Source organism: Canis lupus, chromosome 18 (assembly GCF_011100685.1).
Source record: "Canis lupus familiaris isolate Mischka breed German Shepherd chromosome 18, alternate assembly UU_Cfam_GSD_1.0, whole genome shotgun sequence".
Taxonomy (NCBI): Eukaryota; Metazoa; Chordata; class Mammalia; order Carnivora; family Canidae; genus Canis; species Canis lupus.
Genome location: NC_049239.1, coordinates 39842148 through 39863240, shown reverse-complemented (window position 1 = coordinate 39863240; position 21093 = coordinate 39842148). Strand labels below are relative to the sequence as shown.

The window sequence follows — 21093 nt, the reverse complement described above, 5'->3', positions numbered from 1 at the left end:
TCAAAAGTTTCTCTTCTAGATAATTTAAAAGAGATTTACAAAGTTCTCTAAGAGTTTTATATTTTCTAGAATGGGTATAATAATTCCTGCTTCTATCTCTTTTCAATTATTTGGGGGTGGGCTATTCTTTCAACAGATATCATTCTTAAAAATTTTGAGATTATCAGGAGCTTCCTCTAATATGGTTATTCAATGTGTCTTAAATTGTTGAAGGGATGGAGAGAATGCTATTTATAAAGTAAAATGATAAATATAAATACATAATTCCAATGAAACTTTAATGTTTTCTGGTGACCAATCTCAATAAAAATAGATACCAGTTCATTTTTAACTAACCAAGAAATTGAGCTAACATTCAAAGCTGCTTTTGTTGTCACCTAACTCCCACTGAAGAAGATCCAAAACTGAAACAGAAAGAGAAAGTGCAACTATAGAAGTCAGATTGTCATTCCTACCTGATCCCGGGAAAGACTCTTTCAGAGACACTAGTGGTCCAAGTGATGAGTTTCTGGGAATGATTTATACCCAAATTGTAATTTAAAGCTCTTATTCCTAAAATATTTTTAACATACCCTGAAGACATGATTACAATATAATAAAAGAGAAAACTCTAGGGAAGTAATTTATGTAAACTCCCACTAACTAGAGTCTTGGGATTTCCACAATGTGATTGCATCAGTTTGTAATCATTTTCTGAAGATTATTTATTTATTTATTTATTTATTTATCAAAGAGAAAAGCATTCAGTGGAGGAGGGGCAAAGAGAGAGGCAGAGAGAGAATCTTGAGCAGATTCCCCACTGAATGCACAGCTCATCATGGAGCTCGATCTCATAACCCTGAGATCATGACCTGAGCCAAAATCAAGAATTGGGCACTTAACCAACCCAGGTGCCCCCAATTTGTTATCACTTTGAGCTGATTGCTTTGAGTGATCGGAAGTTTATTCTCATGGAATTTTTTCATTATGTATCATCATTTTTTCTAGTCAGATAAATAAGACAGTTAATAAAGATATAAAATAATGACATAATTCATGGGATTTATGTTTTTGTGATTTTCCCTTGTCTGAACTGTGTTTTGTCCACACAGTTGCTATTGAATGAGTTTTAAAATTTTTAAATTGACAAGTTATGCACTAATTGCAATATCATGAAGTTCTTCTAAAAATCAGTATTCTGACATTGTATAGCTTGCATTCTAGCCTGGAAGCAAATGATGAGAGCTGAGTAGCAACTTCCTCCATTAAAGGGCAAGTGCTCTATGATTTACTGAAGACCTCTAAATTTATTATTATCATCCAATCTCCCAACCCAACCTCACAACCTTATTTAATTTTTTGTCCCTATAATTGAATATAGTATGAAATGCACAAAAAAAAATTAGTTACAAAGTAGAATAGGAACATAGTGCAGAAAATGATTGCTTCTGCCTACAAACATCTAGCAAGGTAACTCATACGTGATGACTTTATATCCATGGTGCCTTAATCAGGTGAGGAAGAAAGAGAAAGGCATCTCTCACATAGGAATGTGGAAATTCATATTTTTTTATTGTACTTGAATCTATTCCATATGAACTTACATCAGGTTAGTGGAAGAATCTTCCTTTGCCCTTGAAATCACTCTTTCATTAAGACTGATACTTAAGACAGTCTGAAACTTAATGAAACAGCCCAGATTCTAATAACAGATGGATAGATATATATATTGCATTAAATTTTTAAAATGTAATCCTGTTCAATAATAGAAGATATACCAAATTATGGATCCATTGAACAACTGAATGATTCTCAAAGATATTTTGCTAAGTCAAAGAATATACACACGAAAGACCATATATGGTTTGATTCCATTTATATGAAAGGTAGTTAGGAAAGCACATTATGATTACCAAAAGCTGAGTATGCAGTGAAGTAACTGTCAGTGAAGGAATAAAAAGGAAATTTTAGAAGTTATGAAATGTTCTATATCTCAAATGTAGTGGCAGTTATATGGATGTATACATTTGTCAGAACACATTGAATTGTATTTAAAATGGACATATTTTATTGCATGTAAATTACACAGTAATAAAGTAATATTTTTAAAAACCTATAATATTTTATTATTATCAAATAAAAGTAAGTTAAGGATAAAAGAAGTTAAGTTAGTTGCCCAAAGGACACATATCAAACTTTAAAAGCAAGATTCAAATTCAATTGTACCCATTATCAATCATAATACACTGTCTCCGCAGGGGTTGGTTGTTTGTGAAGATAAATATGTATCCATTAATAGTATAAAAGATTAATTTTATGATCATCTCAACAGATGCAGAAAAAGCATTTTAAAAAATTTAACATCCTATCATAAAAACTCTGAACAAATTGGGTACAGAAAAAGCATACATGAATATAATAAAGGCTATATATGATAAGCCCACAGCTAATATCATATTCAATGGTGAAAATTTGAAAGCCTCCCTCTACCGTCAAAAACAAGACAAGGGTGGCCACTATCACCACTCTTCTTCGACATAAAACTGGAAGCCCAAACTAGAACAATTAGGAAGAAAAAAAGCATCCACTATCAGAAAGAAAGAAGTAAAATTGTCTTTGCAGATGATATGACCTTATACACAGAAAATCCTAAAGACATTATTAAGCAACTCTTAGAACTAATAAATGAATTCAGTAAGTTTATGCAGAATGCAAAATCAACATCCAAAAATAAGTGGCATTTTTAGGGATGCCTAGGTGGCTCAGTGGTTGAGCATCTGCTTTTGGTTTAGGGTGTGATCCCAGGGCCCTGGAATTGAGTCCCATATCAGGATCCCCGCAGGGAGTCTACTTCTCCCTCTGCCTATGCCTCTGCCTCTCGCTGTGTGTCTCTCGTGAATAAATAAAATCTTTAAAAAAACATTTTTAAAAAATAAGTGACATTTTTATATACTAACAATGAACTATTTGAGAAAGAAATCAAGAAAAAAATCCCTTTTAAAATAACACCAAGAAAAATAAAATACTTAGGAATAAATGTAACCAAAACATTAAAAATCCATACACTAAAAACAGCAAGTCTTTGATGAAAGAAATTGAAGAAGACATAAATATAAAGATATCAACTGTTTATGGATTCAAAGAACTTTAAAATTGTTAAAATTTCCATACTCAACAACAACAACAAAAAATTTCCATACTCCCCAAAGCTGTCTGTGAATTCAATGCCATTCCAATAAAAAGAAATATATCCAATGACATGTTCACAGAAACAAAGCAAATAGTCTTAAAATTCATATGAAATCACAAAACACCTCAAATAGCCAAAGCAAACATGATAAAGGACAAAGCCAGAAACATCACACTTCCTGATTTCAAATTATTTTATTACAAAGCTATAGTAATGAAAACAGTATGGTACTGGCATAAAACAAAACAACAACAAAAAAAGAAAAATCAGATACATAAACCAATGAAACAGAATTGAAAGCCTAAAATAAGCCATGAATATATGGTCAACTAGTATCTGACAAGGAAGTTAAAATACTCAATTTGGAAAGGATAGTCTCTTCAGTGAGTGATGATGGACCAGTGAAACTGGACCACATGCAGAACAATTATTTTGGACCTCTATCTTATACCACACACAAAGACACAAATTAACTTGAAATGAATTAAGAACTTAAGTATAAGACCTGCCATAGGAAAAAAGTTCCTTGACATTGGTCTTGGCAATGGTTTTTTTTGTATATGACATCAAAAGCACAAGTAACAAAAGGAAAATTAGACCACAACTAACTTAAAAGTTTCTGCACAGCACAAAAGACACTCAACAAAATGAAAAGACTATCTGTGGATTGGGAGAAAATATTTGCAAACAATATATCCAAAAAGAGTTTAACATTCAAAAAATATAAAGAACTTATACAACTCAATACAAAAATAATAACTAATCAAGAAGTAGGTAAAGGACCTGAACAAATTTTTCCCAAGAAAACATGCAAATGGTCAACAGGTAATGAAAAGGTGCTCAACACCGCCAAACATCAGAGAAATGCACATGAAAGTCACAGTGAGATATAACTTCACAACTATTAGATTAGCTATTATCAAAAAGACAAGGGATAAGTGCTGAAGAGGATGTGGAGAAAAAGAACCCATGTGCATTTGCTGAAGGGAATGTAAATTGGTACAGTCAATGTGGAAACTGTAGAGAGCTTCCTCAAAAATCAAAGATAGAACTACCATGTGATCCAGTAAGCCCCTTTTCTGGGGATATATTCAGAGGAAATGAAATCAAAATATCGAAGAAATAGCTGCACCTCACATTCATTGCAGTGTTACAATAGTCAACACATGAAACAAATGTCCACTTGCAGGTGAAAGAATAAAGATGATGTGGTGTAGATACATAATGGAATATTATCCCATCATTAAAAAGCGGAAATTGACATTTGAGTTACCATGGATGAGCCTTGAAGTCATTAGGCTAAGTGAAATAAGAGAAACTAAGACTATATAATCTAACTTTTATGTGGAATCTAAAAAAATCAGACTCATAGAAACAAAATACAATGTTGGTTGGCAGGGCTTGGGATATGAGAAATGGGGAGATATTGGTCAAAGGCAGCAAGCCTTCAGTTATAAGATGAATAAGTTCTGAGGGATCTAATGTACAATATGGTGACTACAGTTAATCCTGTACTGCATACTGGAAAGTGCTAAGAGAGTAGATTTTTAATGTTTTTGCCACTACCACCACACACACACACACACACACACACACACACACAAATCATGTTTGTGTGAAACAATAGATGTGTTAACTAATAGTCTTGTGATAATCATTTCACAACATATACATGTATCAAATCATCAAATTCTATACCTTAAGCTTATAAATGTTATATGTCAATTACATCTCAATAAAACTGAGAAAAAAAGACACTAGACTTAGTAAATTTCCAACATTAAAATCATAAGGCATATGTTCTCTCACAACAGAACTAAATTACAAATAAATAGCAATGACAAACCTTTTAATTTTCCAAATATATGGTAATTACGCATAGTCTTCTAAATAGCCCAGGAGTTAAAGAAGAAAGCACTGGGAAAAAGAGAAAATTCTGCAAACTGAATGTAAAAAATACCAAATTTGGTGGTTTTCAGCTAAAGCAGTGTTTAGGTAAAATGTATAATCATTTTTATGAGAAAAGAAGTAAAACTCAAATCAATGATCAAAACTTTCACTTAAAAATGTAGAAAAGGGGATAAAAGATAATGCCAAGTAATTCTCAATTTTTAAAATCCAAGTGACACAGAAAGTATTCTTTCTTTTCTTAGACTTGAGTGTGTAGATTCAGGCTTGCATATCAGAAGAAGTTGGTCCCTGTAGTTCAGAGGCCACAGACAGGATCCATAAACTCAGAACTAGAGAAAAAAAAATATCACTCTATTCATCTCTTCCCATTCCCATACTGACCACCATAAAAGCATATTCACAAGAAACAGGAACCACTATCATGACTTATGATTTTTGGTTTTATTTAGTAACTCAGAGACATACAGAAGAATGTATTTCAAAAAAGACTCCTAGTCTCAAAAGATAGATGGGAATAAGAATAGAATAAATCCAAGGAATTGAGCTGAGAGTATCTTTAGCCTGTTAATCATTGTAAACAATCAGAACACAGGAATGTTCCATGCCACATCAAGTGGGAATTTTCACTTAGAACACTGCTCCTCAAATTTAATGTGCTTACAACTCACTTATGATTTGATTTAAACCCAGAATTGGATATAGTGGATCTAAGTGCAGAATGTGGTGCTAAATTTCTAACAAACCCCAAGATAATGCTGTTGCTGCTGCTCAGTGGATCGCTTGTTGAGGGATTAGATTAATAAGTGAAGGTCATTTTTTTCCCAGACCTGAGACTTTTAGATGAGATATTTGAGAATATTCATAGAGAATATAAAAATACATCATCAGAATGCAAAGATATTTGAGCCAAAGGTTTAGTTATGATTTATTGGAAACTGGAGGCAGTCTCATCTTAATGATCATATTTCTTCTGAGGACATTCTTCAAGGCTTGCTTTACATCTTTGTTCCGCAGACTGTATATCAGTGGATTAAGCACTGGACTCACAAAAGTGTAGAAGACTGCTATGATTTTGGATTCCTCGACAGTCTTATCTGTTGGTGGTCTTACATACATGCAGAAGAGCGTCCCATAAAATAAGGTCACAGCCATCATGTGGGAACCACAGGTGGAGAATGCCTTCTGTCTTCCCTCTGCTGATTTGATCCGGAGGATGGCAGCAATAATGAAAGCATAGGATACCAGGATGATGCTGAGGGAGTTGGAGAGGTTGAAGCCAGCTGATATGAGCATGGCATGCTCTTTGACATAAGTATCAGAGCAAGAAAGCTTAATCAGTGGCGGGTCAGCACAGTAGAAGTGGTTGATGACATTGGATCTACAGAAGTTCAAGCGAAAGGTCAGGATAGCCTGCAAGAGCCCATCTGAGAATCCATAGACATAAGGAAATGTGGCCAAGCCGATGCAGACACGCCTGGACATTTTCATACTATAATGTAGAGGGTTACATATGGCCACATAGCGGTCATAGGCCATTGCTGCCAGCATGTAAAACTCAGTGAGGAGAAGTGCAATGAAAATGTAACACTGCGTAAAGCAGCCAGCAAAACTGATGGTCTTCTTCTCTGATAAAAAATTAGTCAACATCTGCGGGGTTGCATTTGAGGTGTAGCACAAGTCTACAAAGGCCAAATTAGTGAGGAAGAAGTACATGGGTTTGTGAAGGCGGGAGTCCAGCCTGATTAATACCATCATGCCCAGGTTGCCCAAGAGGGTGACGAGGTACACACCCAGAAACAGCACAAAGAGGAGAGGTTGGAGCTCGGGACGATCTGTGAGCCCCAGGAGAATGAATTCTCTTATTGCACTGTCATTTGTGATGGACATTTTCTGAGAGTTTGGACCTGCACTGGAAACAATAGAAATAACGCAGACAGGGAGGTATAAATCATATTACTGACTATTGAAATAATTTTTCTCAATTCTTCCATGTGTCTTTCAAAATGAATACTACCATAAACAGACTTTGTACTCCTACTAATCCATTATTTAATTTGTCTTTGTACTGAATTGCCATTATATTTCTCTATTTAGATACCTACAGTTACACCTATAGCTATACCTATAGGTAACTATACTTACACCTATTCTTATATCCATACATACAACTGAGCTACATATCGTTTCTCCCTGCAATATTTTTTGCCTCTCAAATTCTCCCTATGCTATTAGGCTCAGTAGGCTTTATGATTCCAGCACACATTCATTCTGTAGCACATTACATCTCCATAATGTGTCTACTTTCCACTCCTTGTATATTCCATCCTCAGGGGCAAGGACAAAGTCTAGCTCATTATTGCCCTGTGACTTCTCTTTTTTTTTTTTTTAAGATTGTATTTATTTAGAGAGAGGAGGGTGGCATGGAGGGTGGCAGGCGGGGTAGGGCCAGAGGGAGAGAGAGAGAATCTCAAGTAGAGCTCATGCTGAGCACAGAGCTCAATGAGGGGCTTAATTTCATAATACTGAGATCATGACATGAGCTGAAATACAGAGTCAGATGCTCTACCGATTGAGCCACCCAAATGCCTTGTGTACTCTGACTTCTAAGTACATATTTATGTAAAATTTTAAAAAGAAAAGAAAAAAATAGGGTAAGCATGAAAAAGTGACTACTTACAAGTATTTTAATCATCTCTGTATCCCCATGGAGCTTGTCATGATGTTATTTCCTGAGGAGAATTAAGAGCTTTGTGAATTTTAATGTACAAAGAAATTGCTTGGAAACCTTAACCAAGAAAAGTCACAAAAAGTTTGCTTAAGAACCTTTTATGTGGGATGTGGAGATCTTCATATGTAACAATCATCCAGGAGGTTATAAAGCAGATGTCCCCAGATTCACAATTTTAAAAGGCACAGTCACAGTGGTCTAATAAACTTAAGGAAAATAAATGAACAAAGAATCACCAGATCAAATGAATTCTCACTCAGTATTTTGTGAACAGTCTACAGCAAAGACGTAATGTGTCAATAAAAAAACAAGGTTTGCATAGTTAGTACTTAAGTTGTTAATCACAACTTGTATCTATCTAGAGGTATGGCAATCCCTATGGCTTTTTAGCTCTCCTTTACATCATAATTAGTGCTTAAGTTTCTCTTCCTTTCTCTCAAATGCTATTTTTTCCCTTTCTCTCATATTCAATTTTTTAAAACCTGTCCAATTCTTATCTTATTTCAAAATGAGTCACTGACACTTAGTTTAGTCTAAGTTTTAGAGAGCCAATGACAATGTCTTTTTGCACTTTATCTCCTTTACCCAGAAGAGTAAGTACTTTACATTTGTTGAATATGCCAATAACAGTTACTGATAATGAGCAATGATCCTCATCCATGAGTTACTTCATTTCCTCATTTGTAAATGGGAATGATTACATCTGTTCTGCTTGCTTGTAATGTCATTGTGGACATCAAACAAGATGTTCATAAAATAAGTGTTTATTGATACTCAACATATCATGTGATTAGGCCCTATAGATACCAAAATGAATAGACTCTTCAAAAATCCCTGCCCTTCAGGCATTCACATCTAGTGGACAGAGACACAGAGTAGTGAAAGTAAATAAATGGTGATTCAAACAGCTGTGTTATAGAGAAAAATTAGGAAAATGGAGTTTTATGGAGAGGGCATTCAACTTTTAAATAGTAACATCACTGAAATATTCATGAAAAGGTGACTTTTTTTAGCAACAAACTGAAGGAGGATGAGAACAAGCAAGAAGCTTATTTTAAGAACAGTATTCTAGGAATAATAAAGAACAGAGGCAAAGGCAGCATATGTGATCTTTGGAACTGCTAGAGATGTGTGTACACGTATGGGTTTCATGCAGAGGAGTGCAAAAGTCCCAGCTTAGATATTCCCTAAAATGTAAATGACTCCCTTCTTTGAAAGCCTGATTCATCTCTACTTATGAGTTTCCTACCAAGAATAGCAATGACCTTCACTGCAGAACAGGAGTCAGTGGAGAGTTGTAGCTCCTCTTCCAGAAGTGCCTAGCAGAAAATTACCTTTGAAAAGCCTATTTCTTTAAGTGACATCAGCAGGATGGCTTAGGAGATAATTTTATATTCATTTGCACCCAGAAAACCCCAGAAAGAGTGTAGATGGTTTTCCCAGGACAGAGAAAAGATCAGGATGTGAGAATTTCGGATTTATAAAAGATACTGTAGGAAATTGGACTTAGGGGATCATTTGCAGAAAAACTCATTTGTTGCATGTCACTTAATGACCACCTTTGGGATCTGAAATGGTCTTGACTCGTGACCTCAGTGACTTGTGTGGAATCCAGAAATATCCACTTGAAAGTAGAGCAAAAGTTCTGCTAAGTGAAGGAAGGCACAAAAAAAAAAAAAAAAAAAAAAAAAAAAAAGATGATGAAGAACATGTGTTTGAAGAGAAAGAACATTACAGATGACCCAGCTGCCCACATCAGGCCAGAGTAAAAGCTGAGCATCTTCTGAACAATGGGTTCTGGGTTTAGTAGATTACAACCAGACAAAGCCTCTAACTAATGAGGAAAGAAAAAGCAAAGTAGTTTCAAAAGGACAGCACAAAGCTGCAAATGGTAAAACCTGGAACTAGGATTAACTATATAATAAACAAGGTTGAGTACAAAATAAGAGAGTAAGTTATCCATGTTCCAAACATATTAAGCATTTCAAGATGGTGACAGCAGGGCATGAAAACTAGCTTAACACTGTTGGAAGCAGGGTGATGTCAACTGCACCAGGTGCATACCTAAGAATCCAGGTGCTCCTAGAGCACAGGGGCTGTACAGGGACTAAGAGACAACAATGGGGATATAGAAAGAGAGCACCTCTGTGAAAACAAGAAGTAAAAAAAAGGATAAAAGAAAAAAAAAAAAACTCAGACAAAGATTCAGCCTCAGTGAGAATATGCCAGAGGGCAACTCTGCTCAATGGGCCAGCTATCTAGATGAATTTTGTAGCGCATTCAATTACAAGTGAATGAGAAAAAGACTATTTAAGATTAAGGAAAAACTCTTAGCAACAATTTATTGAAAGAAAGCTCCTTAAGTTTCTTTTTTTTTTTAAAATACAAACCTCATTAAAAATCGAATGAAACCATTGAAACTATGGAACCAAAACCACGATAAATGCACAAACTCAAAATCTTGCCAAAATATAAATAGATAGGTGAAAGATAGATGATAGATAAATAGATAGGTAGATACACAGATAGTTAATAGATTGATGATAGAGAGATAGATGATAGATAATAGATAAATGATAGATAGATAGACAGATAAGAGATAAGAGATAGATGATAGATAAATAGAAAGGCCTCACAGATTGCCTGGCTCCAACTATAAGAAATCTTCTGCTAGAGGAAGCTTCAACCCATACCTGAAAATGTCCTTGTTTTTTTCCATAGCAAGTAGAAATTTCCCCTTTCTTGGTTCTTTTGTACTAGTGACAGATCAGTAAAATATTATCCAGGGAGATCAATGGAAATCTCAAAAGCCTGTTGTCAGGGAAATTCATTGAGGTTCAAACTCAGAAGCTGAGAACAAGAGGCATTGCATAGGCATATTTCAAGCAAACACAGTGCAAATCGGTGTACCTAGTTTAAGACTTTTTTTGCGGTCCCTTCCTGACTAAAAATGAAGAACATAAAAACACAGTGACTTACTTCTGGTTCTAAAATGTACCTATTTTCTCACCTCTGGTTAAGGACGTTCACTGAGGCCTTTCTAAGCTGTAAATGTAGCTGCATTTATACCAGGATGTGGGAGGTAAGGACAGGTCTTCAAGCAAATCTCAGAAGAATTTGAGAATAGCAGCGATGAGTGTTACATGGGGAATCATGCCTCTGGGATTAATTGGGACACTCTCAGATCAGAAAGCTAATCACATGCCTCAGTCTTACAGTCCCTAATTTCAAATTTCCTATTTACCCTAAGACCTCTGGGGAAGGCACACAAAAGAGATTCAACTTCAAATTTGGATGATAGGTTGATTTTTTTTTTCATTTTGTTCTTTCACTCTAAAACTATGTCTTCTCCTAAAATCCAGAGCTCTCAGAATGTCCCCTCTGATGAACGTCAAAGTCTTGGGGAACGTGAGTCACAGGTAGAATGGTGAAACACACAGGTCGTTGTCAAATGCTTTGGTGAGTACTTCCTAGGTGTGGACAACTTTCCAGTAGATAATTCCATGTCCTCAAAATAACCCAAGAGGCAGGGACTCCATCGTGAACATTTGACTAAAGAGACAGAGGTTCCACTAAAGCACCAGTGATGGACTAAAACCCCCAGTGCCATAGAGCTGCTAAGTGGCAGGGTAGACTTCCATGCCTGTCTTCATGTCCCAAGTGGACTCCATCTTCAATTGTATGTAGCTGTCATGCCTCAACCTGCAGTCACACTTTGTCCTTCTGTCCATCACTGGCTTTAAATATTCCCTGAGCTTCCTCTCCACTCAGCTCCTTCCTCATTCCCCCCAGATTCAAGTTGTTCTGCCCATAGGAAAGGCTCAAATACATGTCTTCCCAAAAGAGGCTTTCTCTGTACCCCCTGAACCAAGACCTTAGTGCTCTGGGCACCCTGCCCCCATCCCAGTCTAATACACCCTGTTTAATTACCTGCCAATGTCTCTCTTGCCACCACGACATTGAAAGCCCATCTGGGCCAGGACCGTGATCTCAGCATGTAGCCTAGGCCCTGGAAGATGATAGTTGATCAACAGATACTTTTGGAATAATGTAAGGAGTGTGCAGTGTGTACCTAATTCTGTGAAGACTCAACAAGTCTTGGTTATCCCCTCCCAGGTAACTTTGCATTTTATGGAACATACTTCTTTCTCTCATAAAAATGAAATCTGTAGGGAGATGAAATGGAGTAAGTGACTAATTTGGGTAAGAAACCACAGGAAAGAAATCAGAATGAGGGGAATTAATTATAGGCTTTAGGCATTGGACATGTAATATGTGCCAGATTTAGACTTAGCACTTTGCAAGCATGAGTCCAGTAATTTTTCACACAACTCCATGGGGCTTTAGTACTATTATCTTCATTTTACAGATGGGAAACTGAGGCTTATAAAGATTAAGTAACTTTCCTGGGCAGAAGCAAATTATAAATTGGGAGCCTGAGATTCAAACAGGCCAGTCAGTAGGGTTTGATATTGCGTTGTTGATAGTTTCGCCAAGAAATGTGACAAGCTCAACTGTGCTAACTTTCTCCAGGTTCTCTGGCATTCATTCATTTGTTCATTCATTCATTCACTCATTCATCCACAGGGTTAAAAACATTCAGGGATAATTTTGTATTTACCACTGTACTGTCAATGTAGAGAATATAAGAGAAAGTGAAAAGATTTGTGTCCTTAAACAGTTTGTTTCATGGTCGGTGGAATGAGGTATGCATATTTAAAATTTCATGGTCATGTTTTCAATGAGTAGAATTTGTGAAATCATTTTGGAAAGTGGTAGAGATAGAGCCTGCAATGAGCTAATCATAATGAAAAGGGCATAATAATAGTTTATTTATTCAATATATATCTATTGAGAATGATCTATATTCTAGGTTTGAGAAAAATACTGGCTTTAATATTTTAAATTGCCCACAATAGTGAGGAAAACCAGATATGAACCTTGTCTTGTGGAGTCGACAATCTGGAGATGACACAATTGTGAATTAATCACACAAATATACAGATTTTAACTCAGAGTTGTGAAAAGTCCCGTACATTAAAGATTCATGATACTGTGAGAACATAGAAGATAGGGCTTACTCAAAGAAATTAGCCACAGATCCACCAAAGATGGAGCAGGAAAAAATAGCTAATACCAACAAAGACAAAAATTGAAACTTTTAGTTTTTAACACCAAATTTAAAATGGGAAGAAAATTTACCTACACAGAAATAACAGATAATCTAGTAATACAATCTTTTCAAGAACAAATTATTACAGGCCAGAAAATTAAATATTTTCTACATGTTGAAAGAAAATATCAATCTATCTAAAGCCATACCCAAATGAATTCCTCCTTGAGAGTTAAAAATTAAATTGAGACAGTTTTAGAAAAGTAAAAACGGAGTTTCTCTCATAGGAACTGTCATTAAGGACTAATAAATAAGAGTATAAATCATGTAGGTGAAAACTTGACCCAAGATGAAAACTGGATGCAAAGAGAACAGTAGTGAGTCATTGACAAAAACGCTAATATTAAAGGAACATTAATAATATGCAACAAAATTATAATTACAGTCATATGTGACATAATATTGCAACAGTTTATTTTTAAGTTATAATTTATTATCAATCATATATCATATACTTCATGACACCATATAAGATAGAAGCAGCAGTACCCACAATTAAAATACTTCATAATCCTTTTATTATTGCACGCCAATATTAGTAATGAAGACTTAGGTAAATCATCTATACAAATTTAAAGAAATTTATTAAAAATAGAAAATACAGGGGATCCATGGGTGGCTCAGCGGTTTGGCGCCTGCCTTCGGCCCAGGGCGCGATCTTGGAGTCCCGGGATCGAGTCCCCTGTCGGGCTCCTGGTATGGAGCCTGCTTCTCCCTCTGCCTGTGTCTCTGCCTCTCTCTCTCTGTGTCTATCATGAATAAATAAATAAAATCTTTAAAAAAAATAGAAAATACAATGTATAATAACCAAACAAAAAGTAGACTCAAAAACTAAAAATGAGTTTAAAGAATGCAATTTAATTCATGGCAGGAGAGGGAGAAAACCATAGAGAAAATGCATTCAAGGACAAAATAAATTGTTAAAAAATATTCCTAAATATGTTTCTCCACAATAAAATATGAAACTCAAGTTTAAAAGGACTCAGGGCCTCAAAGTCAAGGGTAGAAATGTACATAATAGGTATCAAGTAACCAAAAACAATTTAAAAAATACCACTGAAGATACATGAATAGCAGGAAAAATACACTTTTAGATTTTACTCCGCAAAGTTGAGAAAGTACATAATGATAAAAGTGGTAAAACTAGCTTGTTAATTGACATAAGATAATAAAAGGAAAAAATTATAAACATAAACAAAATCATAACCATATCTCTCAGTTTTTAGAAACAAAATATTAAATCATTTGTAGGGATATGAAAATCTTTTTAAAAAATCAATAGGATTGACCTTGACCTCATAGAAACCTGCTCTGCTCAGCTCCTGTATCTTCTGAGAGTGTTTTTGACACCATTGACTTCCAGAACTAGTAGTCTCAGGAGAAAAAGCTGAAGGTGAACAGTAGGGTACCATGACATGGATGGATGTACAAATTGCTCAGTGGGATTGGACCACTTCTAATGCCTGAAGAGGGAAAAACATAACACTCCACTTTTGTTGCTATTTTCCCTGTGAACTCTTACATCTGCATGTGGCAGATTCAGGTTTGGGAATCAGACCAGCCGGGGAAGAAAGAAAGGATGAGCAAGGCATGCACAACTGATGACAAATTGCAACACATGCTAACCCCCCTGGGTAAAGAAGCCCTGTGATGGCAAGTACCAAACAAAAGGGCTGACACAGAGCTCAGTACAGACTACGAATAGCTTTTTTTTTCTTGTTCTTTCTCGTAGCCACACCTTGGCCCAATAAAGTGGTATCATGTGCCTTCTGGGAAGATAATAGGCCTGAAATCTGGAAAATAAAGTATTTCTATACGTCTTAATTGTATCTTCTCTCAGAGACGCTTCAAGAAAATTCTCCAGTGTTCAAACTTCCAGAAAAGGGGTGGTAAAACTATTTTTATAAATATAGTCTACTACATCAAGGAAAGAATTGACAGATTGGTCCTACAAGATAGAACCAGAAACAGACTGATACAAATATGAAAGCTTGATACATGACAGAATTTTCACTCAAATCTTAATGAGAGGGATCCCTGGGTGGTGCAGCGGTTTGGCGCCTGCCTTTGGCCCAGGGCGCGATCCTGGAGACCCGGGATCGAATCCCACATCGGGCTCCTGGTGCATGGAGCCTGCTTCTCCCTCTGCCTGTGTCTCTGCCTCTCTGTGTGTGTGTGTGTGTGTGACTGTCATAAATAAATAAAAAATTTTAAAAAAAGAAATATAAACATTTAAAAAAAATCTTAATGAGAAATGTATGGAGTCTTTTTTAAAAAAATAGAAAACTTATTACTTTCATTAAAGATCAGAATTAAAGACTGTTTGCAACATTTATAATACCAGCAAAAATAAAGACTTAAAGATGAAATATTTCAAAGCGTTGAAAGAAAATACAAGAGAATATCTTTACAATAGGAAAAAGTTATTTCAACAAGACATACAAAGCACAACCATAAAGGAACATTAAAATTGGAAGTCCGTTAAAATGAAAAATTTCTATCCCCCCAAGTGTGTCTGGCACAAAGTGAAGTACAAGCTACAAACAGGTTGAAGCACCGACATTGCAGATATCATTAAAAGGTCAGTACCTAGCAGACAGTATGAAAGCAGCTACTGCAAATGTATGGAATAAAGATAAAACAACCCACCTGAACAAAGAACAAAGAATATAGACATACAACTAAAAAAAAAAAAAAAAAAAAAAAAAAAAAAAAAAAAAAAAAAAAAAAAAAAAACCCACACACACAAAAAAACTCTGCAGTTAGCATCAAAGTACTTAAAAATGCTTCACCTCCCTTATGAAGCCATTTTATACGGATCAGATTGGAAGACATTTCGAAAGCCTAGCAATATATAGTATTGGCAAGAATATGGAGCGAGACCAATCTCTCACAGCGTTTGCAGGCAAGCACATTGGTAGAGCAATTTGACAATATCTCCTAAATTTAAGATGCTCTATTCTTATGAACCAGAAATTACCCTCCAGGAAATGTACATGAGAGGATCTCTTGAACTGGTACACACTGAGAATTTCAGAGGAAAACGCATTGCCACATTTTCATATTATTCAGGAATAAGAAAAATGTATTCATCTATCAATAATTCAAACGAAGAGATAGACTGTGGTATATTTATATGGTACGTAGACTATCTCAGTGAAAATTGATGCTACATAATTCAGCATGGATGAATCTAACAATATTTCATGAAAATAGAATAAGTTGCAGAAAGATAGCATGTTTTGATTTATAACAAGTCTTAAATATGCCAAAATAACATTATGTGATTTTGTGGATACGTAAAGACCAGCAAATATTAGGACTCTATATAGAGATAAGAAACACTAAATGAAATGAGACTTGAGTACAGGCAGTGAAGAGAGGAATAGAATCAGGCAGGGAGGACTCAGTTTGAGACTATCTGATTATGTGAAATGTCTGAAGCAAACTGGCATGGGTGAACACTTAATAATGATCACTTATGCTTGCACAGTTTTTTACATTATTTTCTATTTTTTAGCATGTGTTGGAAATGGTTCCTAATGAAAAATTAACAAGTGAAACCAGAAAACCAGTTTTATGATGGGGGTGGATATTAATTTTTAAAAAATTCTAAGGAAAATATGCCATTCCATCAAAACCCTTATGAATGAGGATTCCATCAAACCAGTATTATCACTATAAAGATATTTTTTAGAATAATCTTAGATACCTAAGGATCCTAATTACTACATGATCTATTTTGCCTATAAAGGCAAAAAGAAACAAGAAAAATAATGCTTACCTGCTATGGTTGAGAAGTTTCTGGAATTTAGTTTGAAAATTATTAAGCACTACAAATATCAAACGGATGATTATGGACATAGCATCATTTGGTATATCTGTCTTTTGCCTTTTGTTGTTTGTTGATTTATAGAGCAATAGCAATGACTTCAATCTTGTCTTTAATTTCTATGAATGTTTATTATTATTATTATTATTGTTACTATTATTCACTGAGATGACACTTTAAATGCTAGCAAATATTTTGATATCTTCTTCTAAGTCTATTGGCAAATTATGGAAGGCAAAAAATATACAATGACAGAAAGTGACATGCTAATTTTAAATGCTCATCAAATGGCCAGATAATGAGATATACATACTACATACCTGTGACCAAAGTGTCTACTTAATTTAACAATTTCCTTTGGAAAACTTTCCTGATTGCATTTTTAACATCTTTGTTCCGCAGGCTATAAATAAAAGGGTTTAACATAGGACTCACAAAGATATAAAACACGGCAACAATTTTGCTCTGTTCTACAGATGTCTCAGAAGGAGGTCTCAGGTACATGCAGAACAGAGTCCCATAAAAGATGGTGACAGCCGTCAAATGGGACCCACAGGTGGAGAAGGCTTTGCGCCTGCCCTCAGCAGAGTGGATGCGCAGAATGGTGGAGAAAATGAAAATGTATGAGATGAGAATGATGGCTAGAGAACAGGTGAGATTGAAACCAGCCACCACAAACATGGCAGTTTCTTTGACATAAGTATCTGAGCAGGCAAGGACTATGAGAGGTGGGTCTGCACAGTAAAAGTGGTTGATTTCATTGGGTCCACAGAAGGAGAGGCGAAGCATCAGGATGGTCTGTGCCAGACCATTCACAAAGCCATAAATATAAGGGGTGGCAACGAGAGAGAAGCAGACACACCTGGACATCTTGCTGCCATACAACAGGGGTTTGCAGATGGCCACGTAGCGGTCATAGGCCATCACTGTGAGCATATAATAATCGGTGATCACCAGGGCAATGAAAAAGTGGAATTGCAGAAGGCAACCCAGGAAGGAAATGGCTTTTCTCTCGGATAAGAAATGAACCAGCATCTGTGGAGAGACATTGGTGGTATAACAGAGGTCCACAAAAGAGAGATGACTGAGGAAGAAGTACATCGGAGTGTGAAGTTTTGAGTCACTTCTGATTAACAAGATCATGCTAACATTGCCAAGCACTGTGATAAGGTAGATGACTAGGAAGACCACAAAAAGGACAGGCTGCAACTCAGCTCGATCTGTCAGTCCCAGGAGAATAAACTCAGTCACTGCTGTGTAGTTGTTCTTTAACATTGTGTGTGCGTGGCTTCAAATGAGGGCTAAAAGAAGGGAAATAAACGTTTCATCATGTCATCTGATAAGTCTTCTCTAAAACTTTAAACATTTGCAACATAAAAAAATAGCTTAGTCAATGCAATTGATATTTTAAATACCTAAATTAGTAGAGAGCTCCTTTTATAAAGGCAGTAATATTTTAAATGCTTTCCTGAAAGTCTTCACATTGAAAAGACTTTACCTTATCTGCAAGATTTATTACATTAGTGCACTTAAAATGTCCTTAAATGTTGCTTTTTGGTGGGGGGACATGGAAATCCTTGCTTTCTCAATGTATTTTTGATGTGGTATATAAATCATCATCTGTTTTGCACAACTGAATCAAATGATACATGTCCCTGTAGAACTGGGTTTTGTCCTCTTGCCCCTCTTGACTAAAGATCATTTCAAGCATTTATTCCCATTCAGCAATGCATGTCCTTCCCTTTATGTGTCCTCTGCTCAGGTGGTCCTTATATCACCAAATCTTACTTAACTTTAAGACTCAGCATCGGATCTCCTTTGTATTGTTTATTATGCCAAAAATCAGGGCCAAAATTTGGTTCATGAGGCACAAAAGTCAATTATATTTTTAGTATTAAAAATAATAATGTAGAGTATATAAACAGTACATATATATACACACACATATATATACACACATGCAGACATATCTATGTATAAGATATACACATACATATATATCAGTGGTATCAATGGTTCATCAGAAGAGAAATTAGGGAAAACATGCATTAAAAGGCTCCCAGGCATGGGGGAGGAGAAAATAATGAAAAAAAGATTAACGAACATATCCACACTTTATAATACTTCTAACTCTATCTCCTTTTAACTCTCACCAAAATTAAAAAATATTCTATAACATAAACTCGGAGTTTTACAATACATGTAAATATTCTTGCTGAAATAATAATATTGATCATACAACTGAGACAAGACATAAAATAACTCAAGTGCATTTCCCCACATGTCTGTAGGTTGAAAGTACCATAAAGACCATCCTGGAAAACCTAAACCATCCTTCACTAACACACACCCAGGTGTGGAATGTTACACTACTTCTTACTAAGAGTTATGGGGCCAAGGCAGGACAGGGATCATTGTAAGGTACTTTGTAAATATCTCCAACATTCTTGTCCATTGTGTTGTCCATTGTTTTGTCCACGTGTAGTCCCATGTACGCTACTCTGCACATGTGGATTTTGGACTTAAAGATCAGGATAATAAAATAAAATAAAAATAAAATCACCTAAATCAATGTAATCATAATTATTTTGTTGTTTTGAATACTCTTCAGTGCTGGGGTGGTATTTTAATAAATATTCGCTTATTAACACGTAAATCAAGTGTCAAAATAATTAATGTCTCTTATTTGTTACTGTAGGGTTAATGATGCAATGCAAACTTTAACACTTTAGATAATTTAACTGAGTATTTTGTGGCAATAACTTTCTTTCAATGAAACAAAACATAACATCCTACGTGATTTGAACAAAGAAAAACTCAGAGAGAAGTATTTGTAGGGAGACAGATGTGGTTCTGGGGACACGTGAGGCTTTGCTTTCTTAACATTCACCCTCACCCTGAAATTTTCTCATATAGATGCTTGCTGGAACTATACGGGCACCCAAAGATTGTAGATGGTTGGTCTTTATTTCAAGAAGACTTATATCTCCTAGTGGGTGGTCATAATTCAGTTTAAAGTGGAAAAGATTGAGTGAAGGCATCTTCATGAAATGCATTTTTAATTAACTTTAAATAATTAATGTAGATCATAAACCTAAGAGTGGCCGACTCTCTGTGAAGGGGTACAGAGCATTATACAATAGGACGCTTATAACTATAAAGAGTAGCATCATTAACTTGGAAGGAATCAGATAGATTGTTAACACCACTCCCTAATCTTCTTCATGAAATAAGAGAAAGTATTCATAGCTAGGGTTTGACAGTCATCAAGGTCAACAGATATTGGAAGTCCTCAGTGAGACCTCCTCACCAGAAAGCCCACATGTCCAATTCCTAGCTATGGGAATTGATCAAGTTACCCATCTCTCTGTGTCTAAATTTCCTCATGCATAAAATTTGGTTATGAGGGATTTAAATTCAGGTAAATTAAATGAGGGATTTAATTCAGGTAAAATTTTAAAACATGTCTGACATGTAGGAAGCACTTAATAAGTTGTAGCTATTATTATAATGAGTGGAAGATCCAGGTCTAGCCTAAAATAATCCTCAACATTGAGGTACCTGGGTGGGTCAGTCAGCTCAGTGTCTGCCTTTTGTTCAGGTCATAGTCTCAGGATCCTGGAATTGAGCCACACTTTGGGCTCTCTGCTCCCTGGAGAGTCTCCTTCTCTCTCTCTCTCTGTCCTTCCAGCTCACCACTCCTGCTGGCTCTCTCAAATAAGTAAATAAAATATTTTTAAAAATAAAATACCACTCAACATCAAAGTGTGAGTCTCAGGGACAAGAGTTTATCTAATCATTACCTATAGCCTCAGTGGCACCTAGAACAATGTTTTCCCAAATGGAGCCAGTCGATCATTATATATGGAATGAATGTCTTCTCCGGTCAGTTTTGTTTCCATTTGAAGCACTACTCTACTGAACATGTATAAATACTTGTACTTTTAGAAGATCACTAAAATTTAGATCAAGGCATTTGCTAATTCATCATAATATGTTTCAGCCCATAATTTTATTTGTGTTGATTAAAAGATTTATTTCTTCATTCCAAGCTATATTTTCATAAAACCAAATCCTACCTCTGCAAGAAGCCTGATTTCCCAATGATAGCATGGATAGAAGAACCTGAGGAGTTTATAACAGATTTGTCATATAGGGACCAAATCCCCATGGTTTAATTATTCCTAGCAGCAAGTCATTCAGACTATGTACAGCCACTATCTTATTTTCTTGCAAATCCTAAGTTTGTCGAGGACTTAATTTGGGCCTGTTCCCCAGTA

General features: G+C 35.6%; 1 protein-coding gene across 1 annotated transcript; it reads right to left on the bottom strand.

Moving 5' to 3' along the window:
- Positions 1–17152: 17152 nt before the first annotated feature.
- Positions 17153–18088, bottom strand: OR5M13 (olfactory receptor family 5 subfamily M member 13). The gene has a single exon (NM_001389209.1). The coding sequence runs from the start codon at positions 18086–18088 to the stop codon at positions 17153–17155; it is 936 nt and encodes a 311-aa protein (NP_001376138.1).
- Positions 18089–21093: the final 3005 nt, after the last annotated feature.

What these genes read in the sequence shown, in the direction of transcription:
- OR5M13 (NM_001389209.1), bottom strand. Translation starts at nt 18,088, where the DNA reads ATGTTAAAGAACAACTACACAGCAGTGACTGAGTTTATTCTCCTGGGA.